Source organism: Pseudopipra pipra, chromosome 4, assembly GCF_036250125.1.
Source record: "Pseudopipra pipra isolate bDixPip1 chromosome 4, bDixPip1.hap1, whole genome shotgun sequence".
Classification (NCBI taxonomy): Eukaryota; Metazoa; Chordata; class Aves; order Passeriformes; family Pipridae; genus Pseudopipra; species Pseudopipra pipra.
The window spans coordinates 64213032-64236668 of record NC_087552.1 but is presented as its reverse complement, the minus strand read 5'-3'; the positions used below and the strand labels follow the sequence as shown (position 1 = coordinate 64236668).

The 23637-nt window shown below is 42.6% G+C and overlaps 2 protein-coding genes across 6 annotated transcripts in view; both read right to left on the bottom strand.

Moving 5' to 3' along the window:
- Positions 1 to 353: 353 nt before the first annotated feature.
- TADA2B (transcriptional adaptor 2B) lies at positions 354 to 5920 on the bottom strand. Its single transcript, XM_064653299.1, has 2 exons — positions 5629 to 5920; positions 354 to 4330 (listed from the first exon to the last, which is right to left on the bottom strand). The coding sequence occupies exons 1-2, from the start codon at positions 5896 to 5898 to the stop codon at positions 3338 to 3340; spliced, it is 1263 nt and encodes a 420-aa protein (XP_064509369.1). The 5' UTR covers positions 5899 to 5920; the 3' UTR covers positions 354 to 3337.
- Positions 5921 to 8342: 2422 nt separating this feature from the next.
- TBC1D14 (TBC1 domain family member 14) overlaps positions 8343 to 23637 on the bottom strand; it is a 69321-nt gene continuing 54026 nt past the window's right edge. For 3 of the 5 annotated variants that reach the window (XM_064653293.1, XM_064653294.1, XM_064653298.1), the window contains 3 exons: positions 23148 to 23257; positions 13096 to 13354; positions 8343 to 11624 (listed from right to left, as the gene is read on the bottom strand). In XM_064653293.1, coding sequence (XP_064509363.1) covers positions 11559 to 11624; positions 13096 to 13354; positions 23148 to 23257 — 435 coding nt within the window. In that variant the 3' untranslated portion in view covers positions 8343 to 11558. Of the gene's footprint in view, positions 11625 to 13095; positions 13355 to 15879; positions 16035 to 23147; positions 23258 to 23637 lie in introns of those variants that run through there. The other 2 variants (XM_064653295.1, XM_064653297.1) reach the window with 2 other exon arrangements.

Genomic DNA, 23637 nt, shown 5'->3' with positions numbered 1-23637 from the left:
TTACAGAGAAATGGGATGCAGTGGCTGCACAAGAGAATAATGGCAGAGTGCTTAGTTTGTGTGATGTACAAAGCCGTTTGTGGTCAAAGACTCATGCAAACCCACTGACACTTGTTAAGCTTGCTGGGCCTGCCATGGAACATGGGGCAGGAGTGGCTGCAGCCACAACAGTGCAGCAAGGCAAGCACTGTGCTGGGCAGTGCACCCAGGATGGAGTCAGGGCTCCTCCAACACATCCCTGGGACTGCACAGACTTATTGTGGCCTCTGACTGGAGCAGAAGGTCAGTATTTTGAACAGCTTAGAGAGTGTTGCTTTTTCACAGGTTTACATCAATGCTGTTAAGACAGATACTATTCATTAGTAATAACTTTAATTAGAAAAGTCAAGAGCATTAAGCATATAAAACACCTTGTCATTAGCAACATGAAGGCTGGGTTATTTGTACAGTACAGGAAGCACTTCCAGATCAACACAAGATAGAAGAGCTCTGACATATTTTTCCTCAGCCCCTTTACCATAGAAGAGAAGCAGCATAGCTCTAGTAAATTGCTGGATTAACATTAACTGCATCTCAACTTAAAAACAATCAAACAGAAAACCAGCAGCTCATAACAAAGGAATGCTTAGACTAAATCAGTTCCATGTGAAATATGGAACAGCAGCATCCTCTAGTGCAAGTCACCTTTAAAACTAAAAGCATAGCTGACAATGAGACATTGCTTCTATGGAAGCCCTTTCCAAGGGACTAGTATTTGCTAAAGCAAACATTTACCACCTTGAATTTGCTTGCAAGTACAAAATAAATATTGATATCCATATTTCATACATTAAAAATACTTTATTTTACATTCATTTTGATGTTCAATAAGTTACGTCTAGCACCAAAGAAACATTTTGGAGGGGTTGAGGAATTAAGCTACCAAGTGTAAATGCAGAATTCATTTCAACATTTAAATGACTCATTGGTGCCTAGATTTTTTTCCTAAGTTATTGTTCAGGTGGGCTTGACGCTATTGCTTCAGTTAGACTTAGATGTGCCAAAACAGTGTAGAAATATGAAAATCACAGATCTGAAGAAAAAAAATATCCCAGAAGAACCAACAACAAAACAATTCTTCTAAATTCCCAGCTACATGCAGAGTTGAGGCTTCAAAACACCATGTTATGGCAGTTAGGTAACAAGTTGAGGAAGAACCAAATTGCATAACTAGAATAATGGAAAGAAAGACTGCACTTCCTTCCCACAGGAGTAGGGCAGAGAAAATAACCAGGGGTTTACACCTCATGAACTTGTGTGCTGCTTGTATGTGCATTTAGGGTGGAAGTGGCTCCTAAAGCTGCTCAGCACACTGTAGTTAGCTCCACTGCTGCCAAGGAGAGACAATTTGGTCTCAAGGAGGCCACAACAAACCACTTACGGAGAAGCCAAACAAAGTATTACGTCCAAGAGGACATAGCCCTTAACTTTTTTTGAAGGGACATAATATCATAAGCTCAAAAGAAAAGGCACTAGAGTTTTGGTTTTTTTCTTCCTTAGAAATGCTGGCTTTGTAATTGTACCCCTTTTATTCTAAACTCACTGGTAACACTATTTTGGTAATGCTGGATGTATTAACTGAAATCCAGTTCCGATCAGAATACCTCTGCCAAACTGCAGAATTAATACTGTTTCAAGATTTTGTGATATCCTCACTGACTACAGCCCAAAGCATCAAAGCAAGATGACCCTTCCAGTGCTTGCACTCATTTTGAAGCCAGTCAGATTCCAAGTTTTGGCACACCTACACTCCAGAAGATCAGCCCAGCTGGTCTCCAGTCACACCTTCCAGCTCCAGACACGACCAGCAGAGAGGCTCAGGCACAAGTAACACTGTGCCATCTTCCACATGTGGCAACCACCAGTTTTTATTCATTTGGTTAAATACCAGCACAGGAATTTAAGGATGAAATAAGCACAAAAATCCTTTCATAGTCCTCCTTCAACATCTTTCCCTTAATCAGTAGATCTTACTAGAACAGTACTGTGGATCTGGCATTTCTGTCACCTGCTGTGTTACACCCCAGCTGGTGCCCAGCTCCAGCACGGCTCCAGGCTGGAGCTGTCAGAGCTGGGATGAGTTCCCTCTCAAGGTGCACTGTCCTGCCTGTCAGTAATTTCAGTTTCAACGTGTGTAGGCCTGTAGGTTTCAAGGTACGTGCAACTAGAACCCTGTAGTAGCTGGATTGACCACTCCATACTTTAAGAACACAGCTGTGCATTTTGACATGATCTGCATCACTTCTTTCTTTTGTTTTTAAAGACCGACCTCAGTGATCATGCCCCATTTGAGAACCTCTCTCCCTTTCCCTGACCTTCCCAGCTAAAGTCAGGAGGCAACTACACCTCCTCAGCCCATATCAGCTCAGCAGTTACAGATGCCAAAGGAGGAGCAGGCTCCCCCAACAAAAGAAAACAGTGCTTTTGCTGCCTGAGGCTCCCAACTGCTGCAGGACAACTGGCTGCTTATTGTCCTCAGCCCCATTTCTGGCCCAAATCAGGGACCACCACCATAGCACTGACTCCTCCTCTGGAAAAGAGCCCCACAGCTCCTGGGTATTCCTGAAACTACAGTATCAATCAGGTCACATCAAAGCTTATGAGGGGTCTATTTCAGGAAAAACTCAAGCCAAAATGATGCCCAGATTAGCTGGGTGTGAAGGGAGCTCCTCAAGAACCTCCTCCACAAGTTTCTGAAGCCTCTCACCTGCCACATTTCCTTCCACTCCCTGCTGTACCCTCGACAGGAACTCTCACCCTGCTGCCCCTGTGCCTTGGCTGTAGTTGCCAAGAAGAATGTTCCAAAAGCTTAGCAATGGTCACAAAAGTCCCTTCTCACCCTGCTCCGAGCTCAGGACTTTTGCAAGCTTCACTTTGCTGCCAGCACTATGCCAAAAAAAACAAAACAAAGGATGAAGGAAGTTCCCAGCAAATGAAACTATCTCCTACCTTCAAAGAAAAGCAAGGATTACACTGATACTCATTTATCCAACAGTATGGACTAAAGCAACTACTCTGGGACTACTGGACTTGAGTAAGTTCACATGAAAAAATCTGTTCTAAGAATGTACCAAAAGCAGTGAAATCCAATGTAGAAGTTTCACAATTGAGTGTGTTCCATGATCCAAAGAAAAGTCTATTTGAACCACCATGGATCGTGATGAGTGGGGGGTTTATGTATTTGCTTTTTCTGGTTTTAAGTGACATGTTTCCTGTATCTTTGAGGAGGGAAGGAAAAAATAACGGAGTCCTTGAGGCTGTAATGGGCCTCTGCTGTGTTTTCTCAGATAGCTGAGTTTCATGAAGCATCCCTGGATATCCAACCACTTTCTGTGAGAAAGTTTAAAATCCTTTTCTTCAGTACCTTATCTAAGTAACTGGGAAGGCGACTCTTTGAAGGAATTCCTTGTCTTTTTTGGAGATGGTCTTTAATGATAATAGTTTTTACAGTCAGGTACCGTGCAGGACTCAAGTTCAGAGAGCTGCAGAGCACCTTTTCCCTGTCCGATAAGAGTTCAAAGCCAGGCAGGTTTTCAATGGCAGCAAATTCACCTTCTTTACCCTCCTCCTTCCCTCTCTTGGAACTAGCTATGTTTTTGTTCTCCTTCCTCTTTTCCCGTTTGTGCCTGGCTGCCTCGTACTCTGCCGACTCTTCCATTTTGGTGATCCCATTCCGCCGATACCGCTGCAGCTCCCGAATCTTGGCTCGGAGTATCCTCTCCTTGTGCATGTTCTCAAAGAAGTCTTCAAACTCCTTACAAGACATGAACTGGTACAACGGCCTCAGTTTCAGCCTCAACTCCTTCTCTTCCTTTGTGATCTTCCGTTTGGGAGTTTTCTCCTTGTCCTTTTTGTCCTTCCCCAGGAAGGCCGGCACCAAGTTATAGTCCCGTGCGATGTTCTTCCGCCGCTGCCTCTCCTTGAGTTTCCTGACGTACATGTCCACGTGAGCCCTTTTTAGCTCTATCTCCACATCGTCGTCGTCGTAGTTCACCGAGAGGCCGCTGATCAGAGTCTCGGCGTCCTGGTCGTACTCGATCTCGTAGTCGTCCCGGAGTGGCATGTACCCCAACTGCTGCTGCTCCGCCACCGAGATGTCCAGCGGCGGCAGCGGCGTGGTCAGGCTGGGGGACAGCGGGCCGCCACTGGGACACGTGTGGTCCGTCACTCTGTTTGGAATGGTGTCAGGGATGCAGGCTTTCCCCAGGTTGCCGTGGATATACATGCTCACGTAGTGTTCCATCACCTCCTGAGGTGTCCGGGATGCTCCCACGTGAGCAGCCATGTCCTCCTAAACGGAAAGAAAGGAGGAGTGATAAAACGATTCCCATCACATCTCCAGCATAATGAGCACTCAGGCAGGAACACAACTTTCTCCCTGCTCCTCCAAAGACAAGTGCCAGTGCCTAAACTTCTCTAGTGACACTCTGACACCGGCCGTGTTTCCATCGGATCCGCGTTTTCAGGTCCAGGTGAGCATTTGCAAGTGCCTGGGGGCGGATAAGCCATAAAAACAGCACCAGGAACACAAGACACTGGATCCACACAGTGACTCCTGAGCATCCACCACACTCTCAGAAAGCAGCTTACCGTCAGCAGGAAGCTTCCCAAGTCCCAAGGAGCACCAACAGCACTACAAAGCTTGGGGTTTGTTCATTTATATCACAGTGCTGAGGTGCTTTTAGAGCAATGTGGAAATAAAGACAGACAATGTTTACAAGTGAGAACGACAGTATTTACTCTTTTCTAGTTATTTAGGAAATAACTAGCTGCAATGATCATACACTTTAAGGTTTTAAAAAAGTCTTTATATTTCATGAAGCAAAACATAATCAAGTAACAATTAATGAATAAAATGAATCAAACAGTCAGTGGAGGACAATGAGGGTGACTGGGGCACTGGAGCATCTCTCTTTGGAGGAAAGGCTGAGGGAGCTGGGCCTGTTAAGCCTCGAGAAGACACGACTGAGGGGGGATCTCATCAATGTCTACAAATATCTGAAGGGAGGGTGTCAAGAGGATGGTCCAGGCTCTGCTCAGTGGTGCTGAGCAATAGGACAAGAGGCAACGGACAGAAACTGATGCACAGGAAGTTCCACCTGAGCACGAGGAAGAACTTCCTTACTGTGCAGTGACTGGAACAGATTGCCCAGAGAGGGTGTGAAGTCTCCCTCGCTGGAGGTATTCAAGAACTGTCTGGATGGAATCCTGTGCTATGTCCTCTGGGATGAGGTTGGACCAGATGGCCCTCTGTGGTCCCTTCCAGGCTCACCCATTCTGTTACTCTGAAATGACGCTGCTTCCTCACTGCTGGTGTTTGCAGCCCGGGCTGAGCGCAGGTGACAGGGCAGGTGCGCAGCCCGTCCGCAGCCGGGACACCCTGACGGCACAAACCGAGCAGCGACCAGAGGCGGCTCCAAGGTCTGTGACACGGGCGGGCCGGGGGAGGCAAACGGACCCTGGGGCAGCGGCAGGTCCGACCCGGGTGCGCCTCGGGGACCGCCCGGAGCCACCACAGAGGGGCTGCCCGGGGTCCTGTCAGTGCCACCCGCCCGCGGGGCCCCTCGCCCCGCACCCTTCGCCCCTTACCCAGTTCCCGAAGCCAAACTGCTCGATGGCGTCCAGCAGCAGCTGCTCCTCGCGGCTGCTCCAGCCGCCCTCGGCCTCGGCGCCCCAGAGGGTGAAGCGGCCGCCGTCCACCAGCTGGTATCCGTGCCATCGGCGGTGCGGGCCGATCTCGGCGCCTGCCGAGAAGCAGTCGGGGCAGAGCTCGATGTCGGCGCACTCGGTGCAGCGGAAGCGCAGCGGGCTCACCTCGGCCAGGCAGTACACGCAGTACTTCTTCCCCAGCTCCGCCATCTTACCCCGCCCGCGCGCGCGCGCAGCCCCGCCCCCCGCGGCACGACTGCCAATAGCAGCGCACCCGGAAGGAGGTGCCACGCTGAACTTCGGCCAATGGGGACAGAGGGCCCCGGCGCGGGGCGTGTCAGAGAGAGTGAGGGGCCGCGATTGGCCGAGCGGGGCCGGTGCGCCTTCCCTGCGGCCAATGGGAGAGGCGACCCCGAGCGAACCCGCCGCGGATTGGTCACCCGGGGAGAGGGGGCGGCGTTGCCCGGCAACAGGGGAAGCGGCGGGGGCGGGGCCGCTCCGGTTCCCTTGGAGAAAGCGGAGACCTTTAGTCCCGTTTGCGTGCCCGGGGCTGGGATCAAAGGCACAGATTTACGGGTTCAACGGCTGCGGAACTCACAGGAGAGAAGCCACATCCCCGGGGTAAAGAAGGATTGGAGTCCTTTCATTTTCCAAGACAGGCTGGAATTGCACCCATGTAGGACCAGGACTACTGAGCTGTGTTTGAGCTGCTGGTTTCGGCTTCAAAATGAGGTGTGTGTGCATTTAAACAAAGCACACAAATCTCTGACTGCACATATATAGGGATAAAGGGCAGATAAACTGACATAAAGACAGGTGGGAATGGCTCACACCTTCCTCTTTTAAATCGCCTCTGAATTAGGTTTTCTGAATTGCCTGAAAATTTGAGTGACAAAACAAAGTTGTTATTACCCTCTTGAACGTTTAAAACTTGTTCTTTTCTCATAGTGAGACTATATCAGTAATTTCATACTCCTCCTGCAGTAGTGCCTGATGTTCTCCTGAGGTCCTGCAGCTCTGCAGAACTATTGCACAGCACAGTGGAGCAGTGCAGGCTCTTGTTCTGCAGATGACTGAGATACTTTATATCTTTGGCAGCTCAAACACAGCTCATGAAGGGACATGACACAGCTAATATTCAAAAACTTTTCACAAAGTACCAGTAGATCTGTCTCTGTGGTGGTTCCTGGACAGTAAAAGAAGTGTAACTCAAACCACCTCTCTTTGGGAAAAAAAACCAACAACATGAAAATCTGTACCTTTTATCCTAAGTCCTGTTAACAAAGTGAGCTCCTCTGCTGACAGAGAGACTGTTGCACAAGTTGAGAAGCCCTCCTGGTGCTCTGTGATGTTTTCATAAATCACTACAGAGGATCAGTGGCCATCTCTCCTTTTTTACAGATTCCTGCCAGGAAAATTCTTACACTTCTTGTTGCTTTTGGGTTAAGACACGCAAACCTTCCTTTAACTTGGTAAATACTATTAAGCAATAAAGGTAAATAGATAAAGGGAGGGGAAGCAGGGGAAATGAATCTCAGGTGCTTTTCACTGCTGCATGTTTGACATTTGGAGAAGGCAAGAAGGGTGCAGGCAAGGTTGATGGTGTAATTCTCTGAACTGAGTGTTTCTACTGAAACAAATACTCCCAAGACATTGTTTAACTTCACACACTGCCTCCAGGACTTTTTTTCTCAGCCCTGAGCTGCAATAACCCTCTGCTACCCTAGCCTTCCAAAGCACCCTGAGGATGAAGATCAAAGATTCCTTCATTTTCCTCCTGTAAATACAGGAAGACATTCCATTAGGATGCAGTAGAGACATGTCTTTTTAGTTCCTGATCTCATGTGCTGGCATGGAGGAAAATACTTCCCTTCAAACAGACTGGAATTCCTATTGGGGAAACAGGTAAGGAAAAATAAATCTAGTTTTGAACAGATTTGTGCAACTCCTGTAAAAGATACAACATAAACCTCTATTGGTATTGGCTTATGGAGAGCAATTCTGATTTTACATCCTAATTCAGTAAATCAAACAGGAAGATACTTCAGCAAAAGGAAGTGGGACATGTGCTCACTGGAGAAACCAGAACCATGGCAGCCAAGGCCTACTTGTTGCCCAGGTACTGCCTTCTCTCCACTCTTTTATCCATCTTTTATTTGGTGCTTCAGCCTCTTTTCAGTTAAGCAACAGGAAGCCTCTCCACTTCAGGCTCTGAAGTTATGCCTATGTAAGAAGTAAAACAACAGGCACAGAAACACTTTGTGATTATAAAACCCGCAATAAACCAAGATTTCTTCTTTTCAAAAAAAAAAGACAAGATAATGTATTCAGGCATTTCTGAGTTTTGCACATCACAGAAATATATTTACAGCTATTTTTCATAATATATTTATCAACTCTCAGACCTAGTCCAGAGAAAGGTGTATGAAATGGGATTAAAGCATGGGCACCATAAAGTATTAAATCTTCTGTCTCATATAATTTAACAGGTATTTCAACTTGGAAAGCATCAGCAAAAAGTCCTCCACCTGCAATACATAAATGGTCTGAAGTCCTCTTTTTGGACAGACAAAAACTGCTGGAGAAGCTTGTGAAGAAACAGAGAGGTACTGGGATTTTGGGTTCTGAATTACACTGACAACAGGTGACTAAGATAACTTTACATGACTTTATTTAACAAAACCATATATTTACAGTTGAAAAAAGTTTCAGTTTGAGACACATATCTAAACAAAACAAACGTGGTAACTACAGAAACCCAATTTAAACATGATGTACAGGGGATGTACCAATAGTTCTCTGTATGTCATTCTATTTTTTAAAACATTCAAAAATAACCTGTTACAAGGTACCATTTTTCCGATTGAAATTGTTTACTAAGTGAAATAATGTTAATGATTGACTGCAGATCAAAGTTGCAAAACTGCTTTATTATAAAGTGCAGATTGTACAGAATCTCAAAGCCGGTTGAAGTTTTCTGGTTTCTCTGATCTGCTGCACGTACAGTGGTACTTCTGTGCATTGCAGCAGTTTTATTTTTCCTAAAACCCATGAAGAAAAGAAAGTTTGCTTGATGGGGACATTTGCTCAATGAAAGAAAATCTCATGCATCTTGTTACAGATACTCTCAAGCACCTGAACAATAAAATTGTCAAATTCTTTAATCCAATTCCCTGAATTCCTTAAGGAAGGTTTCTGTAATAGCTAATTAAGAGATTTGGTATGCTGCAAGACACTTAAAAAGCTCACTGGCAAGTAATTCTATGCCCTTACTACTCATCTCTGGTTTTTATCAAAATTCAAGCATTACCTTCAAATCAAGTTACTGAGAAGTTGAAACAATTGCATGTTTAGGCAGGTGATTATTTTTTTCACATGTATTTTGTCTGAAAACAAACTGTGCAAAGCTCCTTATTGCATTGCTGTTTCTTCATTAAAGAACATACCTTATATACACAAAGAAATCATTTAGAAAATATATACAACTTCTAAGAACAGAAAGATCAAATCACAAAAGCAAAATAATTACATTTGCAAGTAACAAACAGTGCACAAGTGTTGCAGCAGGCCTTTTTCCCCACAGCTGTGCCCACTGTCACTGTTACATTCAACATCTTATTGAGAAGAGAAAAAGAACAGGCTGTCGATGGCTGCCAACATACCTAAGTAGCTAAAAAATGCATTTTTAACCAGACAAATGAGCCACACTTGTAGACTTGTTTCAAAAGGAAATACAAATGTGGTTGCAATGAAAACTTAAATTGCAAAGCCAGTTACAGTACTACCTAAAAATGTATACTGAGGAAGAAGTTCTCTCCGTGTTTAATAAACCGTTTAAAAGCATAGTGCAAATGTTTTGGATGGTAGGCCTCTCGTATCCTTCATGGAAAGGCATATTTATTGTAGCAATAGAAAAAGTAATATTAAGAAACACTTACTGACCTTCCTGCTTTCTACTGCACTTCAAAGCAACATAGCATACAAGTACCAGTCACTGGAGGACCTAAGCTGTACAAATTCTGGGAGAATTAACACATTTCCTATCAACGTCTTAATGTCTATTTTCAGTAAGTGATGACCTAGAAGAAGTCTTGTGGAGCAATTAAGATGACCAACAAAAAATCCACATCCATTACACCAGGTACACGAAGTGAACAGGAAAAGAGGTCAATGAGGTATCAGACTTGCAGGCTGTATTTGCATTACACATCTTTCAAAGTGATTACGAGTCCTCACTTACCAGCAAATCTTGTTCTCACTCTTCTTAGCATTACAATCAAATTATCCCTCACAGTAACGCTGTCTGTACCAGGAGACAGTATTTTGATTATGTCCCACAGTACTTTACATTAAATGTTGAGTTGAGCAGTGTACAACTATTCTTCTCATTGTTTCATTCAGACTATGCCAAAATAATCAGCATAAACCAGACTGAAGAGCATTGGGAAACTGCTGACCACACAGCTGGAGGATTTAGCAACCCCTGTTTACAGTTAACACAAATATTGCTTTAGTTACATTTCCCTTTTCAATGATCATGATTATAAAATAGATTTTATACTACACACTACACAATAAACATTCTTGTAAAGCAGAGGCACTCGTGATTTGCCCTTCAACATTCACCTGGAGGCAGAGGGGATCTGAGATGTGTAAGGGGTTTATGTAACTGCGGTTTGCTGCCGCTGTAATTTGCTCTCATGTATTAGAGGCCAGATAAAACACTCGGAATGACAGCTTGTACTTATCCTGATGGTGTTTGTCTGGTACATTTTCCAATAAACTTCTTTCACTTGTCACTCTATGATTAGCTCCACATAACGCTTTTCCCCTGGAGCAGCAGCAGCAGCAGATCCAGGAGATCCCACAGAACCTTTTCTTTCCAGCAGCAGCATTGTGGAACCTGACTGCTCCCCTCACCCTTCCTCCTCACCTTTGCCAGGGAGCAGAGCTGGGTTTAAAGTAACTATCAAAATTGCTTTTAACCATTTCTCAGTTTATCTGCTCATCCCACAGTTTTATCAGTGTGACTGGAGACACAGAAACACACCTCTAGTAGTATGTGACCCTGGCTTTAACCAGAGAGTACAATTGGGAAATGATGCCAGCTTAATACTAGAACCCTCCGTGTGAGTTTAGAATCTAGTCTGATTAATGGAATTTCCTCCATATGCATCCAGATTTCCAAGGCATCTTGAAGAATAATTGGTTTTGCACTGCTAGTGTGACTTCTCTTCCAAGGTTACTTTCTACTTAACTTTTTCTTATTAAAGAAAGGAATGTAATTCTAAGTCTACATGATTTCTTTGGTAAATGGGACCCACAGCCTATAAAATAGAAGCATTTCTAAAGAAATGGTCCTCACATCATTTAACTATAAATTCCAGCACCAGTTATTTAAAATCCAGATCCAGTGACTTTTATAGGTATTGAAAATATATCCTGCCTAAGAATGAAACAGGGGAATAGCTTTTACAGCAACCAACATTGCTGAATGTCCAGTCTTTTAAAACATCACAGGAAAGAAATTTAGAAAAATCTAAACCCTTGATATTATTTTGTTTCACTGCTCTCATCAGAAGTACAGAATGTGTAATGCTCTCCACAGCATATGCTCATACCACTAAAAGTTTAAGGCTAAGCCTAGATTTAATTTATAAGGGGTTTATCCCCTGATTTCCTTCCTTTTTATTTTTATTTATTTCCTCTTCCTCCTCCTTATTTTTCTTCTCTCCCCTTTAAGGCTATCCTACTACTAAACAAAACTCTGAAATAACACTTTGATTTGCAGGCTCACACATGTCAAACAGTACTCAACAGTTTTGCCACTTTAGCTCTTTTCCTTTGAGTCACAGGAGGCAAACTCAACGTTAACGTTTGAGTGAAGGGCTTCCTTTTTCCATTTCCCGATTATCCTTCTGCAGAGCAGCCAGTATCTAGACATTTCAAGGAATGAGAGAGAAGAAAAAGATTAGATTTTAAAAATGACTCAATAATTCATTGTCTGAAGAGTTTCCAATTCAATTATGTTATTTAATTATGTATTAATACTATTTTAACTACTAAACGTAATCAAATTTACAGAACCTCTCCACTGACAGAGACCTCTGCCATAAGCCCTTGTGGTGTGGTAGATAGAAATGGATTTAACAAAGGTTTAAAGTCCACTTTTGAAGCCTGTTATTTGGGGTACTTGGCAGAACAGGACCCCTATCTCTCCTTCCCTGCAAGGGAAGCAGCAGTAGGCTGAGAATTTATTTGGAATGCAATCCTCAGGCACACATGACACATTTAAAGAAGGTGAGGGAGGTCAACTGAATGAGGAATGAGACTGGGAGGATACTTGCAGAGACTGGCTGAAAAATGTTCTTGAGGAAAGAAACAAAGCTGGATCTGTGCTTATGACTTAGGACCAAGGCCAGAGGTCAAATGCCAACTACTCTGTGAGGAAGGTGGTGTCAGGGAGGACACACTGTCCCTGTGCTGCTCTGGGGTGGGCAGTGCAGGCTGTGCTCCCTCTCACACACCACATAAGGCTCAGAGGGCTACAAGCTACTCCTGCTGTGAAAGTGAGAAATCCTCACCTCAAAGAGCAAGCTGGCAATCCCCAGCACCTACAGGCAGATTTCTACCCTAGGAAAGGACCATAAACACCCAGTTGCAGCCAAATTGCCCCAACCACTACATTTAACATCATCTTTCTGTTTCACTGCAAAAAGATAACTGGGTAGGATGGGCAGAGCTCTGTTACAGAACGACTAGTGAAGTGGGCTGTATTACTGCTTTGAACAAAGAAAAAACAAAAATAAAAAAGGGGGGTTCCACTCTCCAGCATGAATGGCTCTTACAGCCACTTAACCATTTCCACATTCAGATGACATATCCTTTTTCTTTAAACTGGAATTTAGCTGAAATTACAGTGATGAGACTGCTTCTGAAATCACATGACAAATCTCAGTAAAGAAGTCAGAGATGCAATCACTTTTGTACCGCCCTAAATCAGGCAGAAGAGATCCTCAAGAAAATTAAGCTGACAACTGTATGATAATGTGTCCTGATAAATTGTCATCATCTCCCAAAGAGTGAATTTCTGCTTACAAATATCAACTTGTAATGTTGCCAGCAGCCTTTGTAATTGATAAATTTTAAAAGCTGTGTGACACTTCATCAATTGCACTCAACATTTCAATTTTGAACATTGGCTGAGCTCTCCCTTTCCAGAGGAGAGTAAGCTCAGGGAATCCACTCACCTCAACCTATGCTAAAAGCATGGAGTGAGCTACACAGTCCCACCTACCTCTAAAATGAAACACTAGCTCTGCTAAAACATTCTGCCAGATGTTGCCAAACCCCATTTTCATGAGTACAGTACAATCATCAGTTATCAAATATTGACATCTTCTTTACCTGAGCCCATTTTTTGTTTCTACTTTGCATCTGAATGGCAGCAATAGATGTGAAGAACTCTTCTGAAGGCAAGTCCTCAGGTAGCTTTGTTAAAAACTGGGCTATATGAATGAAGTCCATTTTAGTCAAAATATCTTCAAAAAGTTTTAATATTCCCAGCGCTGTACGGAATAAGAACTCTTCTCCATCACGGCAGAACACATCCCAGACACGACATGCCAAGTCTAGTGGCAAAGATTTGCTGTACAATGTGAATATCCTGAAAAATGGAACAAAATTTTCAGAGTTACTGGACAAGAAAAATGTCTTGGGTAGTCACAGAAGGACACAGACCGACCACCAGTAAGTTTGAGGCTTCTCAAATATTTATAACTGAATATTCCTTCCTGGTTTTCAGAAGTACTTCTCTTAGTTGCAGCATACCAACCCACAAAACAATATCAAATTGTACAACCAGTAAGGCATTTTGCTATCAGCCCAGGTCTCCAAGTTTGATTTTCTTGGATCACACCAAGGACACAACATATACAGTTTTACGATGGGCATGCACTGATCACAGGTATAATCAAAGGCCTATTAAATCATCAATTCAGAGTTGAGGATTGATGAAGTTTCAGCTGTGAAAATACAAAAAGATGAACCTTAAGACAAACTGCAAAGGGAATTTTGTGGATCAGATAAAAGAGATGTGTAAAATAAACTCTTGTGGTCTAGGCTTGATTGACTGGCAAAATAATAACAGCATAACTTTTGGAGGAAAGATCAGCTTAACCTCTCACAAGTTGAGAGAAACAGCAGGATGTCCATAGAGAAGGTTCAGAGATAGCTGTGATAAGATGGTGGCTCAGTGTGGCTGAAGGGGTGTGATCCCCAAAGAAAAAGGGTAATGGCAGAAGCAAGAATCTCCTCCCGGTTGCTAAAACTGTATTTTCATTAACTACCAAGAGCACATTTCTTCCTTCACCAAAATGCTGACAGCCTTGCAGGCAGGAACACGAAGCTGCTCCCCCCTCTCTCTCTATCCAACACCGGCTACACAGCAGAGCACAAGCTCTCATTGCCACCAACAATGACCCAACAGCAAGTGATGAGAATTGAGTTTCCTGGAATCACTTTACAATATATAAGGGAAAAGAATTACAGGGTTTTTTTCCTTCAGTATTCAGAGAGAACCTTTCTCCCCAAATGCACTGCAAAAAAATCTCTGTCAAACTGCAAAGAATTCTCTCCCCAGCAGAGGTCAGCAAAGGCTCAAATTTAAATCAAACCTTTCCATGGCTTTTCACAAAAAAGTCCCTTTCAAGTATGTTGAATCCAACAGCAGCTATCCTGTGTTTAAGACTATCCTCTATCCCCTCCAAGTTTTTCATTTAAGTAACTCGGATTTACATTAAAAAATAAAATTGAACAGATACATACACACACATATATAGGTATGGAACATGAATTAATGTATTTTCACAGCAAATCCTAATAATCAAAGGTTTTCTGCAGTATCTGCTTTTTACCATATAAGATTATTTGAATGATGCCTCATCAAGTATCCGGCTTCTGTATAAATCAGCACATGACAGAAAAAAGGGAAAATATATTCATTTTAGAAACATCAAGACAAAACTAACATTTGCACAAGCTCAGGTGACAAGTGAATTGCAGGTTTATGATCCTTAGGATTTTACTTTTAAAAATATTTTTCATCTCATTGCAATCTTTTTATAACAAGTGGAAATCATTTAAATTCTGTTCTCCAAAGAGCTAAATTAGAACTATAAAAATAAATAAACAAGAGTCTGGGATGAAAAAAAACCCACAAAACTGCTCATGTATGTATTTTACACACATACACAAATGCGAAAGAACAGCACAATACAAGCTCTTTCTTTGGGTTACTGGCTGATGGTGCACTGCAGACTTTATAATCTCTCAATATTTTTGTACAGCCACATGCCATGTAAAACTGTCTTGCCACAGAATACCTACACAGCACAGTTAAGACTTGTGTCTGTACACACACATGCACAGGAAACAGCAACAGCTTTTCAATTTAAAAGGAACGGTGTAATAGGAAGCAATTCAACTGAGTCCTTTCCTGGTCACCAAGCAGCAGGCAAACACCCAGCCAGAAATGAGTCCTGGTTAAAGATAAGTAATAATGCCAATTTTTTTGAACTGTTTTTATTCTCAAAAGGTATTATTCTGTCATGATTCAGACCTAACCTGAATAACCCATGTGTATTAAATCTCCAACTATGTGGGAAATTAACTGTCAGAAGAAAGAACTATGTATGAGAACACTACTTTTGTATGAGAAGATTTGCTCACATCAAAAAAGCTGTCACATCAAATAAGGTATTTGCCATTGAGCTCTTCATAATTTGGAAGGAAGGGCCATTTGCAGGAACTTCACAAGGCAATTAACTTTCATTAATCCTTGGATGGAATTGAGGCATCAAGCCCTAAGAACAGAGACTGGGCCCCCTAGAACAAGCAATGAAACATCAGTAGGAATCACTGCTAAGAATGGATACAGCATTTGCTCCCTTCAAAGATTTCCCATTAAAAGACGTTTTTTATTAGACATCTGAGCTACTGGTCCGAAACCCAGCTGAAATTATCACAGCAAGAAAGCAGCTGCCTGACTGAACCAGTTAGAGCAGTGGCTCTCAGCAGCACTGGCACACTCCCTGCACATGATCTGCTCCCTCTGTACTGTGGATGATTTTCTGTCTGCAGGTCTCTTCCAACCACTGTAAGTCCCAGGTGCAGACAGCACAGCCAACTCACACAGAGGTGTCAGGGTCACAGGAACACAGGTGCAGTCTACTGGCCTCTCTCTGTTTGGAAGAGGGAAAAAAGTATCAGAAGCTCCTGTTCCTCCCCAGATCTGCTTATGATGAAAGTGTTCTTTGAGGTAGATGCATGAAGTCCTGGCTGGTTTGCTGCTCACAGGAAAAGCAACAACATAATGTTATCAAGAAAGCAAAGCACGGCTACCATGATAATCACAGGCTCTGTGCTTTCATTCCTTTGTTCTTTCTTCCATCCTACCCTTTTTTCTCTTTCTTTTCTGCTTAAAAACTCTTCATAAGATTGTTACCAAGAGCAATGCAGACAGGTATCCCATATTTCAGATTGGCAAGTCATGCACAACACTGATGCAAATCAGATCTTGTGTATTTCTTGCACTACACATTCTTTTCTCAGGTCTGTAAATTTTAAAATCATTACAGTTTAAAAAAAAAAGTGGAAGTATTTACTTTGTTCCTTACAAGGAAAAAAAAAGAAGTAAATATTGTGTAATATAAAATACTGACTGCAACAGAGCAACTTCTTAGCACTCAGCAAAGCGGACTGCATTGTAAAATGTATCAATCTAATATAAATACTGTGCATGTTTCTAAGCAATTTCCAACCAGTCAAAAGCAACCAAAAAGCCTTGCTTGTTCACCTTGCAATATTTCTCTTGATTCCACCCCAAACTGCAGTGACATAAGGATAAGCACACTGTAAACTGGGCTGAAGACTGGGATCTTTTTGAGTCTGGTAACAATTCCAATTCAAAAAATCAGGATGTCCCCAAAAAACTTTAGACAGAATTACAGTCCAGTTTTTCTTTGATGAGGAGGCATGCACTTAAAATATCATCCTAAGTGGATTTTTTGGCAGCAGTGTGGACTATGCTTTTCTTAAAGTAACACAGAGCAAGCTTATAAATATTTTAGTGGAAGCGCCCATTGAAAATGGCCACACAAAGTGGCTTGGACCTTTATCATAACAAGCACATGGTGTCAATAGAAAGTTCGTGTTCACAGAGCACAATCACAGTCCATGTAATACCACAGAATCACTGATCAATCCATCAGTACAAACACAGCCTTTGGCTATAATTATTGCCAAAATCATTTTTCTGAGTAGGGATAAAGAGGTGTTTGTATAGCAGCAGCAGGCCATAAATAGACAGCATGTGTCCTTGGCAGATCCACATTATGCTCTGCTCACAAGAGCCTGCAGAACATCAGCTGACAGAGCGAGAGGCCAAAACTGGGCTATTCAGACACACTATTTCCCTCTGTTCTCTGTGAACCTGACTGCACATTGCTCTTTACAGCTCTTTCACACCTGATCCCCTCTATATTCTCAAAAAAAAGTCAAAACCTGTATAGCCTTTAAATTCTTTCTGTGAGATTTATCAGTCAGAGTTTGGGTTTGAAGCACGAGTCCTTTTGTAAAAAAGATAGCTTACTTGTGGCAGGTATCCTCTGATAATCATGCCACTGTACCTTCTAATAAAGCTACTCAGTCCTTGGAGTTTTCCCATCATGGAAGGCAGTGGGGGAACTAAACTGGCAGGGGGGCTCCCCTTCCTAAATCCTCTACCCAAGAAAGCCCAGAGCAGCAATGCATCACCTGCACAGCTGGGCCCACGCACAGCATTTCTTTTCCTTGGAACACATCCCTTCAAAAATTATTAAAGCACACCAATTTTACTGCCATTCCCTGCAGCACTGGTTACAGGAAGAAGACAAAGGAGACTAGTTGATTCCACTGTAATTGTGGCAGGAACAGGAGGGTTTCCCAGCAACTGATCTGTGCAGTACTGGCTCCTAGAGCCCTCCCAGAGCTGGCACCAGCTGAGCTTTGCTGCACACATGCCTGCACAGTAACCACACCAGTCACAGGAATAGCAGCAGGCATCCCTCTGGGGCTCAGAACAAATGCTCATTTAAATAAAAGTAATGCTGTTAGAGCAAGGCTGTTTCACAAAGATTCCTACCTACAAGCAAAAGGTCTGCCTACTCAATGTGACACTGTACCTTATTCTTCCCTGACTTTAAACTCCAGCCACACTCAGTGGTGATTTAAAAAAAAAAAAGTCTAAATCTGCTTCCTACAGGATCAAAGTATTTTGAAGTATAAAGTATGCATGTGTATGCACACACACATATACATCACTTACACACATATACATGTATATATTTAAATGAGATATGCAAGTTTTACATAGATAAATACAACCTGCTCTGCCTAACAAAATTAAGGACAGAGTGGTACAAGCTGTCTAGCTCAAGACAAGTTTAAAAAACGTTTAATACAAGATTGGGCAGGTCCATCTGGAACAGCCTACATCTCTGTGCAAGATCATAGTGTTGTGACTCTCTAGGGACAGGAGTAACACAGTAAATTGTCCTTGGAATTAAAATAAACAGCTTGAACATGGATGCAGGTAATCAGCAAGAAATGCTAAGGGTTGTCAATCCACTGATACAAAGACTTTGAGAAGTGCCATCCACAGTCACTCCTGACTGAAGTTTCTCTCAAGTGCTCTTAACAACACCCACAGAGGGAACAAAAAGGGGACCTGATGTGCTTCAGTACGTTAACAACACTTCAACACAGACTTCATCACTTCAGTTCTTTGCTCACAAGTCTGTAATTTTTTCTTCTTTTGGTGGTTTTTGTTTTGTTTTTGTGTTTGGTTTTTTTTACCCTATATATGTGCTAAGAGAGAACAACCGATCACATAAAGGTTTGCTCAAGAAAAGACAATAGTCTATCTACTGAAACTGCTGAAAGGAACATAAACCTTCAACCTTTTGTCAAAAGAGTCTGTTTTTCTACATCTCTGATTTCTGCTGTTGTTCCTTATATATGTTTCTCCTCATATGGCTTCCCCTCAAGGCCCTTCACCATCTTTGTTACCCTCCTTCAGACACTCTCTAATGGCTTAATATCTTTCTTATTTTGTGGTGCCCAAAGCTGCCATAATATTCAAGGTGAGGCCGCCCCAGTGCAGAGCAGAGTGGGACAATCCCCTCCCTCGACAGGCTGGCGATGCTTTGCCTGATGCCCCCAGCACACAGTTGGCCCTCCTGGCTGCCAGGGCACTGCTGACTCATATTCAATTTGTGATTGACCAGGACATCCAGGTCCCTTTCCTGGTACTGCTTTCCAGCATCTCATTCCCCATGTCTGTACTGGGTTGGCCCATCCCAGGTGCAAAATCCAGCACTTTCCCTTGTTGAACTTCCTATGGTTGGTGATTGCCCAGTCCTCTCATTTGTTGAGGTCTCTCTGTGGGGCCTCCCTGCCTTCCAGGAAGTCAGCAGATTTTCCACTTTAGTCATCTGTGAACTTGCTTCACATCCCTTCTAGTCCTGCATCCAAGTCATTCATGACAATGTTGAAAAGCACAGGGCCCAAGATGGAGCCCTGTGGAACCCCACTGTGATGTTACCCCATTCACTATTACTCTCTGTGCTTGACCCGTGAGCCAATTGCTCACCCAGCCCATGATGTGTTTATTCATTTTGTTCAGAAGGATCCTGTAAGAGAGGGTATCAAAAGCTTTACTGAAATCTAAAAACATTACATCATCTAGGAGGGTACCTGGGTCATAACAAGAAATTAAGTTGGTGAAGCAGGACTTATGCTTTGTGAACCTGTGCTGCCTGTGACCAACGACTGCATTGTCCTTCAGGTGTTTTTCAGTACCTCCCAGAATAATCCTCTCCATAATTTGACCAGCTGCTGTAGTGAGAATGACAGGCTGGTAGTTTCCCCTTGCGCCTGTCTTGAAAACTGGGACAGTGGTTAGCCAGCTTCCAGGCAACTGGGACCTCTCCAGATTCCCAAGATCATTCAAAAATCATTGAGAGAGGCCTCACAGTGACATCAGCCAGTTCTTTTGAGTACTCTTGGATGAATCCCATCAGGCTCCACAGACCATCCAGCTGGAGCAGCAAGTCCCACAGAAGCTCAGGGTCAAATGGGAGTTTATCATTCTCACGGCCATGGTCTTCCAGCTCAGGGCTCCCCAAAACCCATTACTGGTGCTGAAGCCCAAAGCAAAGGCATTAAACACCTCTGCCTTGTCTATGTCCTGTTTGTGAAATGTCCACCCCATCAAGTAACAGGCCAATGTTATTTCTGGACTGCCTTTTGCTATTGACATTATTACCCATTAAAAATACAATAACCTGGTGATTTCAATGTTGTTTATCCAGTTACTCTCCCACATGTTTACAGTCATCTTATTCTGATATCCCTTTTATTCAATTGCTTCCTCCACACACTGGCTTTTCACAACATTGTCTGAGGCAATACAATTTCAACACCTTTCCTCTTATCACTGAACACACCAGCCTCTGCTCTTTTTCTTCCCTTCTATCTTATCCTAGTATTTTTTCCATACTCTGGACATAGATCTAGTTAAGTTTAATATTCTCAGCCTTCAGTCAAAAAATCCTTCTAATGGTATTTCTCCCATTAAATGTTGGGAGAAATGAGCTTGTACATTACACACCCTCTCAGTGCCCTACTCATAGTGCATTAATATTTAATCCCAGTGTAAAAGCCAAGTCACACAAAACCCATGGTACACCACCCTCTGTACAAAAGGCACATGCAAATCAAGGAACTCAAGCAAAGGCAGCAGGAAGCCTGTAGGGATAAACAAGAACCTCCTGACAAAACTCAGATATAAAGAGGAAGCATAAAAGAGGCTGAAGGAAGAGCAGGTGACCCTGGAGAAACGCAGAGACATTGCCTGAGTATACAGAGAAGGGGCTAGGAAATAAAAAGTCCATTTGTAGTTGAATCCAGCAATGGATGTTAACAACAAGAAGGATTTTCCTGCACCAGCAGGTAAAAAGATCAAGGAAAACACAAGCCCACTGCTGAAAAGGGCAAGGAACCTGGTGACAAAGGTCATTCAGAAGGCTGTTGTACTCACTGCCTTCACTGAGACTTGCCTTCAGGAAGCCCAGGTCCTCCAGACCAGCGGGAAAGCCAAGTGCAAGGAAACCCTACCCTAGCTGGAGGAGGATCACATTAGGGAATATTTAAACAAATGGGGGATATACAAGTATGTGGGGAAACTGTCTGGTGTCATTGTGAGGCCACTCTCTATCTTTGAAAGACCCCAGTTATCAGGACAGGTTCCTCAGGACTTGAAGGAAACAAAGGTCACTCCTATAGTCAAGAGGCAGGATCCAGCGAACTACAGGCTGGTTGGTTTCACTCCCATCCCTGAGAAAGTAACGGAAGAAAAAGTCCTGGAGATCATTTCAAAAATATGATGGTCAAAAAGGTGATTGGGAGAAGCCAATATGGATTTATCAAGGCAAAATCATGCCTGATCAAACTTCATTGCGTTATTCAACGATATGACTGGCTTGGTGGAAGAGGGGAAAGCAATGGAGGTTGTGTATCTGGACGTTAGCAAGGTTTTCAATGCTGTATCCCATAAAATCCTTGTTGATAAACTGAGGAAGTATGGATTAGATAAATGGACACTGCAGAAGTGAGCCATCATGAATTCCATGACATCCTGCAAAGGGAAATGCCAAGTCCTGCACCTGGGTAGGAAATAAGCCCAGATACCAGTACATTTGGGAAACCAATTGGCTATAAAGCAGCTTTGCAGAAAAGGACATGGAGGTCCTGATGGACACCACACTGAATTTAAGCCAGCAACTGCAGCAAAGACCACCACAAATTCTGGGCTGCAGCAGGAGCAGCACTGCCAGCACGCCATGGCAGCTCACCCACCTACTCAGCACTGGGCTTCTCAGTACAAGAGAGACATGGATATACTGGAGCAAGTCCAGCTCACCATGAATGTAACTAAAGGCTTGGGGCACCTGATACACAGGGAGAGGCTGAGCAGGCTGGTACTCTTCAGCTGGGAGAAGAGATGGCTCAGACCTAAATGTCTAAAAACACTCGGTAGGAGGATGTAAAGAAGACAGAGCCAGACTCTTCCCAGTTGTATCCAGTGAAAGGACAAGAGCCAATGAGCACAAAATGAAATACAGGAAATTCCATTTAAACCTAAGAAAATAAAAAGCTTGTTGACTGTAAGGGTGGTTGAACACTGGAACAGAATGAAGAGACTGTGGAATCTCCTTCCTTGGAGATATTCAAGACCCAGCTGGACAAGGTCCCAAGCAGCCTACTCTAGCTTTGAGCAGGGGTTTAGACTAGATGATCTCCAGAGGACTGTTCCAATGCCCCAGCAATTCTATGATTCTATGAAAAGTCATGTATTCAAACTTTGAGCTGTTGGATTGGACTGATTTACTTTAAATCTATTTCTGTCTAACAGATGAGCAACGTGTTCAGTGCTACCAACTAGATCCTTAAGATCAGGATACTGCCAGTGTGGTTCAGCTAGAACTGTATTAACAGCACAAATGTTTTCCAAAGTAATAACTTATTAATCTCAGAGGAAAAAAAAAAGCTGTAACCACTGGGCTCTTAATTCTTTTACTGAAGGTATTTGTCAGATACCTGAGAACAGAAAAATTTGTCAACAATTTAAGGGCAAACCAATTTTTCACAAAAAAGCTTTCATGTAATCCCAAAATTAACAACAAAGTCTTGCTGAAAAGAGACATTTAAACTGCCCCAAACCAAAGTTTGGTAGGCACAAATGCAAACAGTCAGTTTGGAGTGCCTAATACCACAGTGAAATTTGGCAGAAGTGCAATTAAGATCCTTGTCTTTTTTCCTCTCTAAGGAAAAAGGTTCTGAGTATACTAGAACTAAAAGGGAAAGCAGTTTCAACTTATAAAAAGACTGTAATTGCTTGTCTGCTAAGTGGAATAGCTTTTCTGTGGTTTTATGTCATATGGACAAATGTTTTAACTATGCTTTTCCTGTTATGTGCAGGACAAACTGTACATTTCAAATGCAAGACTAGCAATACTTTCTGAATACACAACCCTGGTACACACCAGCACATGCAATAGAAAGACTAACAGATTTTCTCACAAGATATTCCAAATAGGCACTAAATATGGATAAACACTGCTATACAGCAGTATTTCCAGATAAACTTCCAACTCAACGTAAGTACAATAATAAAGGTTAGACAGATGTTAAACATCATAGAAGTATGTGGGAATGATTTGGATTGACAACTCAAGAACTGAACAAAAAAATAATGCCTTTATCTTGAAAGAACATTCAGCCAGGTAAGAACATCCCAATTTCTGTCACAGAGCTATATGTTAGTATGCACATTAGTAATTACACTTTCAATGCCTTACCAATCAATTAGATAGATGTCTGGAGTTAAGTTATTTTTTTTGAAGTGAGCAAATAACTTTGGCAGATTTTCTTCAAAGAATACCTCAAATGCGGCAAAGTAAGTCAACATCTGGGAAAATACAATGGGGAGAAAAAAAGCAGTTAGCTGTGTTATTAACAGGCTTAAATGCATTAAGCATGAAAAGTTTAAGATCCACTCTGTATACCATTCTCATACTAAACAATATAATGATTGGTTTGGGTCTTGACCAGTTTCCTTTGGAAAGAAAAATACCAGCAGGAGACAAGTTTTTTGCAGATTTCTTAAAATAAATATAACAGTGGTTTTTTTATGCTTGTGGCAGTAATTTAATATTATACTGAACAAAATCCAAGACCCAATGGAACATAATGAAATACAAAACTAAAATAATATCGATACTCCACAGCAACAGGGAAGAGTCCAGTAGATTCCAATCATAAATCATATTCTAACATCAAAGCTATTTT